The sequence below is a fragment of the Anomaloglossus baeobatrachus genome, chromosome 7, assembly GCF_048569485.1.
Source record: "Anomaloglossus baeobatrachus isolate aAnoBae1 chromosome 7, aAnoBae1.hap1, whole genome shotgun sequence".
NCBI classification, from domain to species: Eukaryota; Metazoa; Chordata; class Amphibia; order Anura; family Aromobatidae; genus Anomaloglossus; species Anomaloglossus baeobatrachus.
In genome coordinates, this window is record NC_134359.1 from 10,749,487 (window position 1) to 10,769,434 (window position 19,948).

Sequence of the window (19,948 nt, forward strand, 5' to 3'; positions counted from 1 at the left end):
ACTTTCATTGTGAGCTGCAGGTTTATTGTTACATTGGTTTATTGCATTGAATCAGAGGAGATCTCGTGCAGTGTCACGTCTGGCTGTGGGGGGGCTTGTACAGGGGGGGGGGGGGGATGATCTTTTGGGGTGTCTATCACTTGGAATGAATGGGGTAATAGTCCCCGGCTCCGGGCAGGGGTACAGGGGAGCAGTTCTTCCGGCCTGGTTTCACCATGATACTTGTGGCCCGGCAGGTTCTGCGCTCGTCGCACAGACGCCCCCAGTAGATGGTGCGGTCAGTATTGAGGAGCGCGGAGTAGCAGCTGTCGAACCACCACCCTCCTCCTCCGGAGGCCTCTGCACAGTTCTTGCCCCAGCGGTCATTGTCCCGGTCTGCGGTGGAGAACTTCATGTTGTCGTGAGTCCCTGTCTCATTCACCGTGGTCAGTGCGTCCCCCGCGGTCCCAGAGAAGTCCCCCAACCTCAGGGCGTAGTCATTAACCTCACTGTCCACCATGAAGCTGGAATAGTCTGCATGATACTTGTTACCCTGACTGTCGACCAGCAGGAACCTGACGGTGAAGGGGCCGTGCTTGGTGAGGTGGTGGATCAGGTCATTGCCCAACCAGTGGTCCGCCGCCAGATCACCAAATCCATTTCTGTACTGCTCCCAGGTATGAGACCCAAAAGCCATGGAGCCCTGCAGCGAGTTCCTCTGCAGGAAGGTCCAGCCAGCGCCCTCCGGACTCAGGTCACAGTAGACCACCATGGGCGGGGAGGCCAGGGGCCACACCACATACAGACCACTTGTTCTTCTCATGTTCAGATACGCCGCTCTGCAATCTTTGGCCACAAGTTCTAAGAAAAAGAGTAAAAGCCTTGAATTAGTTTAAAGTTTAAATATACACAAAAACAGTCAATTTAGGCTGCATACCCACGACCGCGCGAGGCTGCATACCCACGACCGCGCGAGGCTACGTGCCCACGACCGCGCGAGGCTGCGTGCCCACGACCGCGCGAGGCTGCGTGCCCACGACCGCGCGAGGCTGCATACCCACGACCGCGTGAGGCTGCGTGCCCACGACCGCGCGAGGCTGCGTGCCCACGACCGCGCGAGGCTGCGTGCCCACGACCGCGCGAGGCTACGTGCCCACGACCGCGCGAGGCTGCGTACCCACGACCGCGCGAGGCTGCGTACCCACGACCGCGCGAGGCTGCGTGCCCACGACCGCGCGAGGCTGCGTGCCCACGACCGCGCGAGGCTGCGTGCCCACGACCGCGCGAGGCTGCGTACCCACGACCGCGCGAGGCTGCGTGCCCACGACCGCACGAGGCTGCGTGCCCACGACCGCGCGAAGCTGCGTGCCCACGACCGCGCGAAGCTGCGTGCCCACGACCGCGCGAGGCTGCATACCCACGACCGCGCGAGGCTGCATACCCACGACCGCGCGAGGCTGCGTGCCCACGACCGCGCGAGGCTGCATACCCACGACCGCGCGAGGCTGCGTGCCCACGACCGCGCGAGGCTGCGTGCCCACGACCGCGCGAGGCTGCGTGCCCACGACCGCGCGAGGCTACGTGCCCACGACCGCGCGAGGCTGCGTGCCCACGACCGCGCGAGGCTACGTGCCCATGACCGCGCGAGGCTGCATACCCACGACCGCGTGAGGCTGCATACCCACGACCGCGCGAGGCTGCGTGCCCACGACCGCGCGAGGCTGCGTGCCCACGACCGCGCGAGGCTGCGTGCCCACGACCGCGCGAGGCTGCGTGCCCACGACCGCGCGAGGCTACGTGCCCACGACCGCGCGAGGCTGCGTGCCCACGACCGCGCGAGGCTACGTGCCCATGACCGCGCGAGGCTGCATACCCACGACCGCGTGAGGCTGCATACCCACGACCGCGCGAGGCTGCGTGCCCACGACCGCGCGAGGCTGCGTGCCCACGACCGCGCGAGGCTGCGTGCCCACGACCGCGCGAGGCTACGTGTCCACGACCGTACGAGGCTACGTTCACCCGATCATGCGATGCTGCGACAATGCAAGGCTGTGTTCACACAAAGATATTTTCGGTCCAAGTCTTGTCTATGGACAAAAACTGACAGCGCTCACACCAATGTTATTCTATAGGGCGGTTCAGGTGAAGAAGATCGCAGCATTTACAAGTCTCCGGATGAGACTCACCAAATATATGGGTGAAAAATAAAAAATCAGATCCCATATGGATCAACCATAAAACATATATTATATATATATATATATATATATATATATATATATATATATATATATATATATATATATATATATAATTTATTCATTTATATAGCGCTGTTAATTCCACAGCGCTTTACACACATCATCAACACTGTCCCCATTGGGGCTCACAATCTATAGTCCCTATCTGCATGTCTTTGGAGTGTGGGAGGAAACCGGAGAACCCGGAGGAAACCCACGCAAACACGGGGAGCACATACAAATGCCTTGCAGATGGTGTCTTTGGTGGGATTTGAACCCAGGACCCCAGCGCTGCAAGACCCGATCTTTACATTGCAATTTACCGTAGGAAACTGAATTTGTTCTTGTAAATTTCAATAATCACTAATGTAGAAACACAGATGAAAAATCGTCCATTTTCTGGATGAAATCCAAACTATTTTTTATACTCGGTGTGAACGCGCCGCAGAGTCCTCGTCTGTGGGAAATGAACCCATTTTCCCTCCTTGTTATTTCCGGTTTTGTATTTCTCATCCGTCTTGTTTTCTGATAAAGGTGTGAACGGGCTGAAGTCTATTTTTATCCATTGACGCTTAGGCTATGTCCGCACTCTGCAGATTTGTGCTGACCACAAAAATGCACCAAAAACGCACCCTGTGGTAAAAAAACCCGCACCCTGTAGCATGTGATTTTTGAAGCGTTAGGCTATGTGCGCACGTTGCGTAGTGTCCATGCTGAAAAATCTGCAGTGATTGGATGGTGTGTCTGCAGAATAGATGCCGATTTCATGGGCTCTGGATGCCGCCTCTCCCATAGACAGAGCAGGAGCAGCATCCAAAGCGCACCAAAGAAGTGACATGTTACTTTTTTGAGCGCAGCGATTTGAATCAAAATTTCAGCATGCAAATCGCTGCGCTCTCAACCGCAACGTGCGGATGGATTATGCACAATCTTCATAGATTGTGCTGGGGACGCAGGACGCATGCAGTTATGCTGCAGTGCAATATGCAGCGTAAATGTATGAAATTACACAACGTGCGCACATAGCCTAGACCAGTGAGCGGATCCCAGGAGGAGCCGCCTGGAGAATGGACCGGTCACTTATTTTAACCACTTGACTTCTTTGGAGACCTGCAGCAGTTAAAAGAAGCTCCCGCGTGTGACCGGGCAGCGAGGAGGTGTTTATGACCGGAGCGGTTCCCTCCTTTCAGCATGTTTATCCTTTTTTCACGCAGGTTATGGAGCGCGCATTCTTGCAGTTCGCGGTGTGCACACGGTATAGGCTGCGGTTTTATGGAGCGCCCATTCCTGCATTTCGCGGTGTGCACACGGTATAGGCTGCGGTTTTATGGAGCGCCCATTCCTGCATTTCGCGGTGTGCACACGGTATAGGCTGCGGTTTTATGGAGCGCCCATTCCTGCATTTCGCGGTGTGCACACGCCGTTAGGCTGCGGTTTTATGGAGCGCCCATTCCTGCATTTCGCGGTGTGCACACGGTATAGGCTGCAGTTTTATGGAGCGCCCATTCCTGCATTTCGCAGTGTGCACACGCCGTTAGGCTGCGGTTTTATGGAGCGCTCATTCCTGCATTTCGCGGTGTGCACACGGTATAGGCTGCGGTTTTATGGAGCGCACATTCTTGCATTTCGCGGTGTGCACACGGTATAGGCTGCGGTTTTATGGAGCGCACATTCTTGCATTTCGCGGTGTACACACGGTATAGGCTGCGGTTTTATGGAGCGCACATTCCTGCATTTCGCGGTGTGCACACGGTATAGGCTGCGGTTTTATGGAGCGCACATTCTTGCATTTCGCGGTGTGCACACGGTATAGGCTGCGGTTTTATGGAGCGCACATTCCTGCATTTCGCGGTGTGCACACGGTATAGGCTGCGGTTTTATGGAGCGCCCATTCCTGCATTTCGCGGTGTGCACACGGCATTAGGCTGCGGTTTTTATGTCCCGCACTCACTGCCTCGTATTCGCTTGTACAGACAATGGTGGATGACGCTTCTTACCTCTGAACACCCCGGAGGCCGGCACATTGCGCAGCTGCTGCAGCTGTGCGTGGCTCAGCGCGTGTCTGTTCGCGAGCTGTGAATATAAATCTTCCCGAGACACGAAGGTGAAATCTTTACATCTCACAAGGGTCCAGGTGGAGAGGACGAACAGGACAAATGTCCCCAGCGGAGTCATCCTGCAGAAAACACAGGACAGCTCAGGCCACGTCTCACTATCCTATGCACTGTGCACTTCAATTGTTTTCATATCTCTGCTTCCTGTCAGTGAATAGGAACATCCTTGTTCACATCCAGAGGCTGAATCCTAATCTCTGAGGGTTTGCAACAATCATATCCATTCTGAGTAATGCACCATAAAAGAAACTCATCAGCTGAACTCGCCGCCTGCGCTGGTTTGTTACAATGTGTCAGTGTTGGTAAAATGTGGCAGTTTGGAGCAGACATTAATCTCACAGAGGACTGGATACAATAGTAGCAAACTCCCAGCTGTGCCTCAGTCTCTGGATGTATCCAACAATGGGGCAGATTTTCTAAAGCCGAGGAGTCGGAGAGATTCTTCAGCTGGTTCCCACAATGTGGAAAAGCTGCAGGGTTTTTTGGTGCAGAAAATCTTGTGCATTTAATAGATTAAACAAAGTGGATGGGATCTCACGGAAATGTCCTCACTGTGACTTTATGGATTCTGCTTTAGGCTACATGCACACACTGCAGTTGTGTTGTCACAAAAAAACTGCACCTTTGAGACATCAAAACTGCACCAAAAACTGCTCCAAAAACTGCACCTTGTCCCTGAGAGCCTGCAAATGTAAAAAAAAAAAATTAAAAAAAATATAATTAAATAAAAAAAATGCTTGTAATGATGGCACGGATTTGGTGAATTTATGGCAATTCTGATTTGATGCCGTTTTTTTCAGACCGGACTGTAAAATCTGACCCCAGCGGGTTCAATGCTACCCGAGTGCCGGACCGGAGCCTGGATTCTCAGGATCGGGCACTCAGGAAATTAAAAACAATAAAATAAAGTAAAAATAAAGAAAAAATAATAATAAAGCAAGTGTGCTACACGTACTGAGTCTCCGGTGCGGCTGTAACTGTTCCCGCAGCTGCTCATTCCTCTCCTGGGCCGCTCATTAGGCTCATCCATATGCGCTGCTTTCCCCACCTACCAGCGTCTGTGATTGGTTGCAGTCGGACAGCGCCCCCACCCTGAGTGACAACGTGCCTAACGCTTCCAATCACAGACCCGGTCTGTGGGTCATAGCATACAGTAAAAATAAATTATCATAGAGTCCCCCATATTCTGATACCCAGCACAAATAAAGCCTACGCTACAGGCTGCAGCCCCCGGCCATGAGCTTATCTTGGTTGTGTATCAAAATAGGAGGAACCACATGCGGCTTTTTTTTTTGTTAATATTTAAATCATTCTAAAAACTGGCGTGCGGTCTCCCCCCCCCCCCCCAATTTTGATACCCAACCAAGATAAAGCCCAACAGCTGGGGTCTGGTATTCTCAGGCTGGGGAGACCCATGGTTATTGGGCCCCCTCAGCCTACAAATGTCAGCCTGCAGCTGTCCAGGATTAATGTGGGAGTATTTTTAGGCAAAGATGACTTTTTACAAAATTTGTGATGTCAGAAAGAGAAGCCAAGTTCAATATAGCAATGGCACATGATGGTGGATCAATTTGGAGCATCTCACCTATTTATTAGACAGTCATGGTTTGTTCCCAATATTCCCATTCACTGACAGAAAGCAGAGATCTTGATAATGCAATAGAATTGCAAAACTGCAATAGATTGGAAGCTGCAGACTGGATGGTCCAAGCTTCTATAAGGATTATATTACCGCAGAGTATCACTATATACACACCGTATACACATCTTACCCGGGGTACTTACGTCGTGATCGCCGGCACCTGCTCCTCGCAGCGTCTCCGGGGCCGCGCCGCTCTCATATAAATCTCCTGCAAGATTTTATAGGTCAGTAAATTTTGGGGGAAGATCCTGGAGATGTTTGTGATCAGAGTTTACGATAAATGAAATCTATAAAATGATCGCAGCGCCCGGGCTCCGGCTGCCATCATAAACGGGCGCTGGTGATAAAGGAAGGTGATAAGACGCGGCCTCCCCCTCCCCCGGTCCTCATGAAGACGACTCACCCTTTCCAGGTCCATCCAATATAAAAGCAGAGGCTCCTGCACGGTCGGGGGCACTCACTGCTCAAGCCCTGGCCCCCCTGAAATATCCCCCCGGGAGTTTATAAACCCTCGTGTAATGCAGCACGTGTGACCCCGGCTGAAACACAAGCTACAGATATAAAGCAGCACAGCAGATCTCACGCGTTCTGAGCGACATGTTCCTCGGCCGTCTAACACCAGATTACAAATACTGCAAATACTAAAACTCATCCCCCCCATTCACGAGACTTGACCCCCGAATTCAGGCTCTATAGAAATAAAGGGAAAAATGGGTGAATGTGTATAGAATGCAAAAAACAGTTTATGAAGAGTCTTAAAGCATTAAAGTAACGGCGCCCAAAGAGTTGCTCATATAGTCACTAAGATGAGGCAACCTGTATAGCAACGACTGTCACCAAGCAGAAGTAACTGCGGCCTCATCTATGAAGATTGCCTCACAGTAAGATCGTTCTGGTTGCCTATAGCTACTGCAGAAGTAACTGGACTCATTTATGAGCATTGTCTCACAGTAAGATCGTTCTGGTTGTCTATAGCTACTGCAGAAGTAACTGGGGCCTCATTTATGAGCATTGTCTCACAGTAAGATCGTTCTGGTTGCCTATAGCCACTGCAGAAGTAACTGGGGCCTCATTTATGAGCATTGTTTCACAGTAAGATCGTTCTGGTTGCCTATAGCCACTGCAGAAGTAACTGGACTCTCATTTATGAGCATTGTCTCACAGTAAGATCGTTCTGGTTACCTATAGCCACTGCAGAAGTAACTGGACTCTAATTTATGAGCATTGTCTCACAGTAAGATCGTTCTGGTTGTCTATAGCCACTGCAGAAGTAACTGGACTCTCATTTATGAGCATTGTCTCACAGTAAGATCGTTCTGGTTGCCTATAGCCACTGCAGAAGTAAATGGACTCTCATTTATGAGCATTGCCTCACAGTAAGATCGTTCTGGTTGTCTATAGCCACTGCAGAAGTAACTGGACTCTCATTTATGGACATTGCCTCACAGTAAGATCGTTTTGGTTGTCTATAGCCACTGCAGAAGTAACTGGAGCCTCATTATGAGAATTGCCTCACAGTAAGATCGTTCTGGTTGTCTATAGCTACTGCAGAAGTAACTGGACTCATTTATGAGCATTGCCTCACAGTAAGATCATTCTGGTTGTCTATAGCCACTGCAGAAGTAACTGGACTCTCATTTATGAGCGTTGTCTCACAGTAAGATCGTTCTGGTTGTCTATAGCCACTGCAGAAGTAACTGGACTCTCATTTATGAGCATTGTCTCACAGTAAGATCGTTCTGGTTGTCTATAGCCACTGCAGAAGTAACTGAACTCTCATTTATGGACATTGCCTCACAGTAAGATCATTCTTGTTGCCTATAGCTACTGTAGAAGTAACTGGACTCTCATTTATGAGCATTGCCTCACAGTAAGATCATTCTGGTTGCCTATAGCTACTGCAGAAGTAACTGGACTCTCATTTATGAGAATTGCCTCACAGTAAGATCGTTCTGGTTGCCTATAGCTACTGCAGAAGTAACTGGGGCCTCTTTTATGAGAATTGCCTCACAGTAAGAGCGTTCTGGTTGCCTATAGCTACTGCAGAAGTAACTGGGGCCTCTTTTATGAGAATTGCCTCACAGTAAGATCGTTCTGGTTGCCTATAGCTACTGCAGAAGTAACTGGACTCTCATTTATGAGCATTGCCTCACAGTAAGATCGTTCTGGTTACCTATAGCCACTGCAGAAGTAACTGGGGCCTCATTTATGAGAATTGTCTCACAGTAAGATCATTCTGGTTACCTATAGCTACTGCAGAAGTAACTGGGGCCTCATTTATGAGAATTGTCTCACAGTAAGATCATTCTGGTTGCCTATAGCTACTGCAGAAGTAACTGGGGCCTCATTTATGAGAATTGTCTCACAGTAAGATCATTCTGGTTGCCTATAGCTACTGCAGAAGTAACTGGGGCCTCATTTATGAGAATTGTCTCACAGTAAGATCATTCTGGTTGCCTATAGCTACTGCAGAAGTAACTGGGGCCTCATTTATGAAGATTGTCTCACAGGAAGATTGTTCTTGTCTTTAACCACTGCAGAAGTAACTGGAGCCTCTTTTATGAGAATTGCCTCACATAAAGATGAAAGCTGCTCTCTGATTGGCTGCTCTGGACAGTCTGACTGTGAGACGTTTTCAGATCCTTCAGGACATTTTCTGCTTTATATACTGTATATAGATTAACCCATTAGCTCTCTGATCAGTGTGAGGTGACTACTGAGGGTCATATACTAAGGACGGATTTTGTTCACCTCCGTGTTACGACAAACTAATAAAAAAGAAGAGTTGAAAAAACAAAGATGTCAACTTCAGGGTGAAACTGGAAATGATGGGGTCACGCGCTCTGCTCCTTGAGGTAACGTCAGGAAGACTTTTACTTAAAAAGTTCGAGCAGGTTTATTCAGCCTCACAAAGCGCTCTCCGGGAACATGACACCAGGCCTCTTTACACCTGCACAGGCTCAGATACAACTTCTCCCTAGCCGTATCCCCTGTGGAGTTCTCAGCAGTCTCCATACACTGCCCCGGTCAGGACAAGCGAATCCGCTCACAGAGGATCCTTCCGGAGGTATAACAACCTCCGCACACTGACCATGTGTCAAACAGACACCACTATAACATATGGGACACACCCATGGGTGGAGGTATGTGGATAGGCAGACACAGTGGCGTAACTACCGCGGTCGCAGCGGTCGCGATCGCGACCGGGCCCGGGCGGTTTGGGGCCCGCGGGGACCCGGCAGATCAGCAGCCAGCTCCTCTCAGTGAGAGAGAAGCTGCGCTGATCTATCACAGTGCACGCGCCCACTATATGACCCGCTGCCGCCCCCGACACCGGGCCCTCCTGCCCGATGTCAGCGGCGGCACCGGGGCCCCCCCTCCCCCGTCACCGCGCACAGTAATAATGAAGCATAGAGCGGCCGGCGCCGCTCTGCATCATCATACTCCCCCTGTGCCTGCGCGGTGACGTCACTCCTGTGCGACTGCTGTGCTGAGTGCACAGAGCGCAGGGAGGGAGGACGCCGCCGACCGCAGCACCGGGAGGACGAGCAGCAGTGGAAGGAGGAGAGCAGGGACTCGGGAGTACAGCATCAGTGGAACAAGGAGACGTCAGGACAGAGCAGCAGTGGAAGGAGGAGAGCGGTGAGTACTTGTTTTTTTTTTTTATATATATATGAGTACACGGTGGTCAGAGGCCTGGAGTGGGGAGGCTGCATTATACTGTACATGGAGGCCTGGGGTGGGGAGGCTGCATCTGTACATGGAGGCCTGGGGTGGGGAGGCTGCATCTGTACATGGAGGCCTGGGGTGGGGAGGCTGCCTGATACTGTACAAGGAGGCCTGGGGTGGGGAGGCTGCCTGATACTGTACAAGGAGGCCTGGGGTGGGGAGGCTGCCTGATACTGTACAAGGAGGCCTGGGGTGGGGAGGCTGCCTGATACTGTACAAGGAGGCCTGGTGTGGGAGGCTGCCTGATACTGTACATGGAGGCCTGGGGTGGGGAGGCTGCCTGATACTGTACATGGAGGCCTGGGGTGGGGAGGCTGCATGATACTGTACATGGAGGCCTGGGGTGGGGAGGCTGCCTGATACTGTACAAGGAGGCCTGGGGAGGGGAGGCTGCATGATACTGTACATGGAGGCCTGGGGTGGGGAGGCTGCCTGATACTGTACAAGGAGGCCTGGGGTGGGGAGGCTGCATGATACTGTACATGGAGGCCTGGGGTGGGAAGGCTGGATGATACTGTACATGGAGGCCTGGGGTGGGGAGGCTGCCTGATACTGTACATGGAGGCCTGGGGTGGGGAGGCTGCATGATACTGTACATGGAGGCCTGGGGTGGGGAGGCTGCCTGATACTGTACAAGGAGGCCTGGGGTGGGGAGGCTGCATGATACTGTACATGGAGGCCTGGGGTGGGAAGGCTGGATGATAATGTACATGGAGGCCTGGGGTGGGGAGGCTGCATGATACTGTACATGGAGGCCTGGGGTGGGGAGGCTGCCTGATACTGTACAAGGAGGCCTGGGGTGGGGAGGCTGCCTGATACTGTACAAGGAGGCCTGGGGTGGGGAGGCTGCATGATACTGTACATGGAGGCCTGGGGAGGCTGGCAGCATTATTATACATGGAGGCCTGGGGAGGCTGGCTGCATTATTATACATGGAGGCCTGGGGAGGCTGGCTGCATTATTATACATGGAGGTCTGGGGAGGCTGGCTGCATTATTATACATGGAGGCCTGGGGAGGCTGGCTGCATTATTATACATGGAGGCCTGGGGAGGCTGGCTGCATTATTATACATGGAGGCCTGGGGAGGCTGGCTGCATTATTATACATGGAGGCCTGGGGAGGCTGGCTGCATTATTATACATGGAGGCCTGGGGAGGCTGGCTGCATTATTATACATGGAGGCCTGGGGAGGCTGGCTGCATTATTATACATGGAGGCCTGGGGAGGCTGGCTGCATTATTATACATGGAGGCCTGGGGAGGCTGGCTGCATTATTATACATGGAGGCCTGGGGAGGCTGGCTGCATTATTATACATGGAGGCCTGGGGAGGCTGGCTGCATTATTATACATGGAGGCCTGGGGAGGCTGGCTGCATTATTATACATGGAGGCCTGGGGAGGCTGGCTGCATTATTATACATGGAGGCCTGGGGAGGCTGGCTGCTATATTATACATGGAGGCCTGGGAGGCTGGCTGCTATATTATACATGGAGGCCTGGAGAGGTTGGCTGCATTATTATATATGGAGGCCTGGTGAGGCTGCATAATAAACATGAAGGACACCTTATACATTGAATATAGAGGTGTAATATACATAGAGGTCTATGAGGCTGCATTATACTGGAGGTCTATAGGGCTGCATTAAAATGGAGGTCGGGGGGGCTGTATAATACAAAATGAAGGGACACCTTATACATGGAATATAGGGGTGAATTATACATGGAGGAGTATGGGGCTGCATAATACCATCTGAAGTTTTATGGGGTTGTGTTATAATACATATAGGACTATGGGGGCTGCATTATAATATATGGAGGACTATGGAGGCTACCTTATACATGGACTATGGAAGTGCATTATAAAACATGGAGGACTATGTGGTGCAGTATAATATATGGAGAACTATGGGGTGAATTTTAATACATGGAGAACTATGGGAAATGCATTATAATTGAAGGGCTACTTTATACATGGAAGATTATGGGGGTGCATTATAATATATGGAGGGCTATGTATCTGCATTCTAATATATGAAGGGTTATGTGAGACCCTTTATACAATTATTTGGAAGGCTATGTGGGGGCTGTTATAGTATTTTGAGAACTTTATACAGGGGGGACAAAGATACAAGTATGGGATGGAAATGTTTTGTGCTGAGGGAAAAAGGCTCTTTCCCTCAGCAGCCAACTTTCCCATGCTCTGCTATACATCTCTCAGCACCCAGCTTTCCCATGTTCTGATATACATCTCTCAGCACCCAGCTTTCCCATGTTCTGATATACATCTCTCAGCACCCAGCTTTCCCATGCTCTGCTATACATCTCTCAGCACCCAGCTTTCCCATGCTCTGCTGTATATCTCTCAGCACCCAGCTTTCCCATGCTCTGCTATACATCTCTCAGCACCCAGCTTTCCCATGTTCTGATATACATCTCTCAGCACCCAGCTTTCCCATGTTCTGCTATACATCTCTCAGCACCCAGCTTTCCCATGCTCTGCTATACATCTCTCAGCACCCAGCTTTCCCATGCTCTGCTATACATCTCTCAGCACCCAGCTTTCCCATGTTCTGATATACATCTCTCAGCACCCAGCTTTCCCATGTTCTGATATACATCTCTCAGTACCCAGCTTTCCCATGCTCTGCTATACATCTCTCAGCACCCAGCTTTCCCATGCTCTGCTATACATCTCTCAGCACCCAGCTTTCCCATGTTCTGATATACATCTCTCAGCACCCAGCTTTCCCATGTTCTGATATACATCTCTCAGCACCCAGCTTTCCCATGTTGTGATTTACATCTCTCAGCACCCAGCTTTCCCATGTTCTGATATACATCTCTCAGCACCCAGCTTTCCCATGTTCTGATATACATCTCTCAGCACCCAGCTTTCCCATGTTCTGATATACATCTCTCAGCACCCAGCTTTCCCATGCTCTGCTGTACATCTCTCAGCACCCAGCTTTCCCATGCTCTGCTGTACATCTCTCAGTACCCAGCTTTCCCATGCTCTGCTATACATCTCTCAGCACCCAGCTTTCCCATGTTCTGCTATACATCTCTCAGCACCCAGCTTTCCCATGTTCTGATATACATCTCTCAGCACCCAGCTTTCCCATGCTCTGATATACATCTCTCAGCACCCAGCTTTCTCATGCTCTGATATGGGAAAGCTGGGTGCTGAGGACAAGATAAATATGAGAACATAGGAAAGCTGGGTGCTGATAGAGGGATTTCAGGGTGCTGTGGGTGAGAGCCAAGTGTCAGCGTCATTATCCTGTACCCCGAGTGTCAGTGTCTTTATCCCTTACCCCATACCTCCCAACCGTCCCAGATACAGCGGGACTTTCACGCTTTACGTTGTTTGTCCCGTTGCCACGATCGGGACGGCCGGCTCCCGGGCTCCGCCCACCCACTCTCTCTCCGCCTCCCTGCTTTTCCCTCCTACCATCCCAGTAGACGTGGCATAACAGAGAGGAGCGCTGCCTGTGCTGCTGCTGGTACAGTAAAATCTCCCCAGCGCTGATTTCCCTCCCTCCCCCCCTCACCCCCGGCCGGAGCCTCTCTGTGCGGTCGGCCAGCCGCCTGTCTGTGCGGTCGGCCGGCCGCCTTTCTGTGCGGGCGCCCCCCGGCCGCCTGTCTGTGCGGGCGCCCCCCGGCCACCTGTCTGTGCGGGCGCCCCCCGGCCGCCTGTCTGTGCGGGCGCCCCCCTGCCGCCTGTCTGTGCGGGCGCCCCCCTGCCGCCTGTCTGTGCGGGCGTCCCCCTGCCGCCTGTCTGTGAAGGCGACCGGCCACCTCACTGTGTGGGCGACCGGCCGCCTCACTGTGGCTCCCTGCGTGTCCATGCTGGAGGCCCGCCGGCTGCCTGCGTGTCCATGCTGAATGGGTGTGGATGGGGAGTGGATATGGGCGTGACTGTGAAATGGGTGTGGTTAGGGGGCGTGGCCTAAAAATTTCATCCCACAGATGTTCAATGATATTCAGGTCTGGGGACTGGGATGGCCATTCCAGAACATTGTAATTGTTCCTCTGCATGAATGCCTGAGTAGATTTGGAGCGGTGTTTTGGATCATTGTCTTGCTGAAATATCCATCCCCTGCGTAACTTCAACTTCGTCACTGATTCTTGCACATTATTGTCAAGAATCTGCTGATACTGAGTTGAATCCATGCGACCCTCAACTTTAACAAGATTCCCGGTGCCGGCATTGGCCACACAGCCCCAAAGCAAGATGGAACCTCCACCAAATTTTACTGTGGGTAGCAAGTGCTTTTCCTGGAATGCCGTGTTTTTTTGCCTCCATGCATAACGCCTTTTTGTATGACCAAACAACTCAATCTTTGTTTCATCAGTCCACAGGACCTTCTTCCAAAATGTAACTGGCTTGTCCAAATGTGCTTTTGCATACCTCAGGCGACTCTGTTTGTGGCGTGCTTGCAGAAACGGCTTCTTTCGCAACACTCCCATACAGCTTCTCCTTGTGCGACGTGCGCTGTATTGTTGACCAATAACACATTGACACCATCTGCAGCAAGATGATGCTGCAGGTCTTTGGAGGTGGTCTGTGGATTGTCCTTGACTGTTCTCACCATTCTTCTTCTCTGCCTTTCTGATATTTTTCTTGGCCTGCCACTTCTGGGCTTAACAAGAACTGTACCTGTGTTCTTCCATTTCCTTACTATGTTCCTCACAGTGGAAACTGACAGCTTAAATCTCTGAGACAACTTTTTGTACCTTCCCCTGAGCAACTATGCTGAATAATCTTTGTTTTCAGATCATTTGAGAGTTGTTTTGAGGAGCCCATGATGCCACTCTTCATAGGAGATTCAAATAGGAGAACAACTTGCAAGTGGCCACCTTAAATACCTTTTCTCATGATTGGATGCACCTGCCTATGAAGCTCAAACCTCAATGAGGTTACAAAACCAATTTAGTGCTTTACTAAGTCAGTAAAAAGTAGTTAGGAGGGTTCAAATCAAGAAATTGATAAGGGTGCCCATACTTTTGCACCGGTCAAATTTTGTTTAAATGCGTATTGCACATTTTCTGTTAGTGCAATAAACCTCATTTCAATCCAGAAATATTACTCAGTCCATCAGTTATTAGATATATGAAACTGAAATAGCAAAAACCCAAATTGTTATAAAGAAAAAAGGTTACCATTAATAGGGGTGCACAAACTTTTTCATATGACTGTATACTGGTAGGCGGCAAACTATCACTTGTCAGTGTCACATTCAATGCTGACACCCTGTGTAAATTGGCACACGTATTGTAGTTCTCCTTCTGTCCTTCCTCCCCGCCCTTCCCCCACACACTTATCTTCCTTGAAGTAATAACAGGGCTCAGCTGTAGCTGAATGGGCACGATATTTCTGTACAGGGGGCGGATAAAGCCGCCCAATAAATATGCTGTTGCTTATTTCACAGGGACAAATATTGTAGGGTTTTTCCCATCTTCATGATTGTGTGTTTTTATAAAGGATTTCTAAATACAAAGCAATTTTTCAATTTACTGCTTTAAATTTTTTAGCCATTCTTCACATATTAACACCAGACAGCAGAACATGCGCAGCGCTTACAAGCTCTTTTCTATTGCACTTGTAAGCGCTGAAGCTGTCCAGGATCACTGGACAGCGCTGTTACCTCCTAATTCCAGACAAATTCAGCACAGAGCTTACAAGATAGACAGCAGCGGAGGTCGGTCTCCTAGGCAACCAGATGTAAGCAAAGTGTTAATATCTCAAGAACAGCTTCAGATTTAATAAGTGATCAATTGATAAATTGTTTGTAAAATCCAACAATATCAATCTATGAAAATGGGAATTCCTATTCATGGAATATGGATCATTTACCATCTGAACAACCTTTGACCCGCCCCATCCGTGGTATAATGCACAGCCCATAATTCCCCATATAATGCACCCTATAGTCCTCCATATACTATAATGCACCTCATAGTCCTCCTTATAGTATAATGCCCCCTATAGTCCTCCATATACTATAATGCACCCCATAGTCCTCCTTATAGTATAATGCACCTCATAGTCCTCCTTATAGTATAATGCCCCCTATAGTCCTCCATATACTACAATGCACCCCATAGTCCTCCTTATAGTATAATGCACCTCATAGTTCATCCATATGAAAACCATAGAACAGTAAAGCCGGATCTTAACAGTAGTAAAAGGCACTGACTTCTGGAAGCATAATTGGATACAAGGGAGGAAGAAGTCATTCATTGTGCCAAGGTGCCTACATGCCTTAACGTTAGAAGTACAGAAGTAATCAAAATGCACAAGTGTGCAGGTAAAAATTCTTTTAATGAACAATGAGTACAGTACAAAGGCATAGAAATGAGTATAAATAAGTTATACAGACATAGGGGGTGATAAAAACCCCACATGTGAATGCATGCAAAATGTGTCAATAAAGTTACTTGTAGCTCACTGGCATGGTCAGTGCTGAGGACAAATTACACCATCGTGCAGACAAGAAAGTACCAGCCGAATACATGAACAAGCCGGCTACACGAAACACGTGTCGGGACCTCCCCTGTGTGTGTCTGCACGCTCTTGTCGCTCTGGTAAGCTCTATACTGGCCTCTGGTCTTCTGCTGTATTATCAATTGTTAACCTATGATGTGTAGCCGGCTTGTTCATGTATTCGGCTGGTACTTTCTTGTCTGCACGATGGTGTAATTTGTCCTCAGCACTGACCATGCCAGTGAGCTACAAGTAACTTTATTGACACATTTTGCATGCATTCACATGTGGTGTTTTTATCACCCCCTATGTCTGTATAACTTATTTATACTCATTTCTATGCCTTTGTACTGTACTCATTGTTCATTAAAAGAATTTTTACCTGCACACTTGTGCATTTTGATTACTTCTGTACTTCTAACGTTAAGGCATGTAGGCACCTTGGCACAATGAATGACTTCTTCCTCCCTTGTATCCAATCATAGTTCATCCATGTAGTATTATGCTCAACCCATAGTCCTCCATATAGTATAATGGAGCCACATAGTCCTCCATATAGTATAATGCACCCACATAGTCCTCCATATAGTATAATGCATTCCCATAGTCCTCCATATAGTATAATGCTCCCCCATAGTGCTCCATATAGTATAATGCTCCCCCATAGTCCTCCATATAGTATAATGCACCCCAAAGTCCTCCGTGTAGTATAATGCACCCCAAAATCATCCATATAGTATAATGCCTGTTAGGGTCCTCTATATAGTATAATGCACACCCCATAGTCCTCCATATAGTATAATGCACCTCATAGTCCTTCTTATAGTATAATGCATAGCCCACAGTCATCCATGTAGTACTATGCTCAACCCATAGTCCTCCATATAGTATAATGGAGCCACATAATCCTCCATATAGTATAATGAATTCCCATAGTCCTCCATATAGTATAATGCACCACATAGTCCTCCTTATAGTATAATGCACCCACATAGTCCTCCATATAGTATAATGCATTCCCATAGTCCTCCATATAGTATAATGCTCCCCCATAGTCCTCCATATAGTATAATGCTCCCCCATAGTCCTCCATATAGTATAATGCTGCCCCATAGTCCTCCATATAGTATAATGCACCCCAAAGTCCTCCGTGTAGTATAATGCACCCCAAAATCCTCCATATAGTATAATGCCTGTTAGGGTCCTCTATATAGTATAATGCACACCCCATAGTCCTACATATAGTATAATGCACACCCCATAGTCCTCCATATAGTATAATGCACCCCATAGTCCTCCATACAGTATAATGCACCCACATAGTCCTCCATATAGTATAATGCACCCACATAGTCCTCCATATAGTATAATGCACCCACATAGTCCTCCATATAATATAATGAATTCCCATAGTCCTCCATATAGTATAATGCTCCCCTATAGTCCTCCTTATAGTATAATGCACCCACATAGTCCTCCATATAGTATAATGCATTCCCATAGTCCTCCATATAGTATAATGCTCCCCCATAGTCCTCCATATAGTATAATGCTCCCCCATAGTCCTCCATATAGTATAATGCTCCCCCATAGTCCTCCATATAGTATAATGCACCCCAAAGTCCTCCGTGTAGTATAATGCACCCCAAAATCCTCCATATAGTATAATGCCCATTAGGATCCTCTATATAGTATAATGCACACCCCATAGTCCTCCATATAGTATAATGCACACCCCATAGTCCTCCATATAGTATAATGCACCCCATAGTCCTCCATATAGTATAATGCACACCCCATAGTCCTCCATATAGTATAATGCACCTCATAGTCCTCCATATAGTATAATGCACCCCATAGTCCTCCACATAGTATAATGCACCTCATAGTCCTCCACATAGTATAATGCACCCCATAGTCCTCCATATAGTATAATGCACCTCATAGTCCTCCATATAGTATAATGCACCCTATAGTCCTCCACATAGTATAATGCACCTCATAGTCCTCCATATAGTATAATGCACCCCATAGGCCTCCACATAGTATAATGCACCTCATAGTCCTCCATATAGTATAATGCACCCCATAGTCCTCCACATAGTATAATGCACCTCATAGTCCTCCATATAGTATAATGCACCCCATAGTCCTCCACATAGTATAATGCACCTCATAGTCCTCCATATAGTATAATGCACCTCATAGTCCTCCATATAGTATAATGCACCCCATAGTCCTCCACATAGTATAATGCACCTCATAGTCCTCCATATAGTATAATGCACCCCATAGTCCTCCATATAGTATAATGCACCTCATAGTCCTCCATATAGTATAATGCACCCCATAGTCATCCATGTAGTATTCTGGCCATCATGTACTCACTAATTTAATAAATACTCCCCTCTCCGCGGTCGCCCGCTGCTCCAATCTCGGCAGGGTGTGTTCTGAAGCTTTGTCTTCACTGCTCTGCACAGTGGGCACAATGAAGAGACGCCATTGCAGTGTCAGATCTCAGATGTGTCGCCCAGGGAAAGGGGTACTCGGTCCCGGGCGGCTGCAAACGGGGATGTCACTCTGGTGGCCATTGCCCGGTCCCGTGCTCTTGGGACGCTTAATAAAAGGGGGTATTTACAGGGGATAATAGAATTAATGGTCGTGGCGCCACCTGTGGGTTGCGTTTAAAAATGGAGAATTGCCGCTGTTCAACGTGGGTACTCCCAGGGCTGGTAGTAGTGGCAGCTGTGATGGTAGGCCCTCCGCAGGTAGGCTGTGCCTGGGAGATGTATGGTGTATAATAACGGAGACCACACCAGGTTGTCTTTAACAGTCTCTACTCACTGTGGACCCTCGGCTTGCTGGTTCCGGTCCCAGGAGGACCAGTGCCGATGTAGTGACCCAAGTTGGTCTGTCCTCGGCACTCTCTGTAGATTGAGTCCCCATAGTGCCCCCATGGAGTGTTTGGGCGCCGACTGTCCCTTTTGGGGTGTAGTCTCCTTCTCCGTACGGCGGGCATTGCGGACCCTGTGGGGAGGTAAGTGTCCGAACCCCAATCCTAGTTTACTGCTGATGCCCCCAGATTATTTGGTTAGGTGAAATCCGTGAAGGTGTCCTCACCGGGCAGGTATTTGCCAAACTGTTTAAAACTTGACATTTGACCTAGGGCCCTGTACCCCGTGCGTGCTCCGGTCCCAGCGGTATCCTGGTACCCATCCTGGCGACTTCTCTCCTATGCCCGGGGTCACTGTTACACGGACCCAGCTCAGGCACGTCCACACACCTCTCCTGTGTGCTCCCCTCTTCAGACTCTCTGACCCCTCCCACCAGGCTGGCTAAACCCAGGGACTTGTTCCCATGGCGACCATCCCATTACATGGTTAACCCTTTATGCCCAGTGTGGAGAGGAGAACTAGGATTTTAGATGTGTGTTGGTGGTATCGGCACTAATACTCCAGGTCCCAGGGGGAGGTCCTGCATCCCCAGAGGATGCAGTTCCTTGTTGTGCCCTGAGGAGTTCAGGGGCGCTACACAGACTCACTGGCAGAATGATGGAGGAGGCAGCGGTGAGTGGAGTGGAGCGTGGAGTAGACAGCGCTCTGCTCCCGCTTTCCTCATGGCTTTCAACTGACCCGCCCCAGGGCCGTGGGGTACTTGGTTCCGGGTGTTGGTTAATGGGAAATGGGATTATGTCACGGGGGCCTGTGCCCGGTTCCGTGGCCCTGGTGGTCGCTGAAAGTCAATAAATAATAAA

The 19,948-nt window shown here is 49.5% G+C and overlaps 1 protein-coding gene across 1 annotated transcript; it reads right to left on the bottom strand.

Moving 5' to 3' along the window:
• Nucleotides 1-2: 2 nt before the first annotated feature.
• LOC142245795 (fibrinogen-like protein 1-like protein) lies at nucleotides 3-19,155 on the bottom strand. Its single transcript, XM_075318760.1, has 4 exons — nucleotides 19,039-19,155; nucleotides 6,119-6,183; nucleotides 4,217-4,395; nucleotides 3-840 (listed from the first exon to the last, which is right to left on the bottom strand). Exons 1-4 carry the CDS (start codon nucleotides 19,138-19,140, stop codon nucleotides 137-139), a joined length of 1,050 nt encoding a protein of 349 aa, XP_075174875.1. The 5' UTR covers nucleotides 19,141-19,155; the 3' UTR covers nucleotides 3-136.
• Between the last annotated feature and the right edge of the window lie 793 nt (nucleotides 19,156-19,948).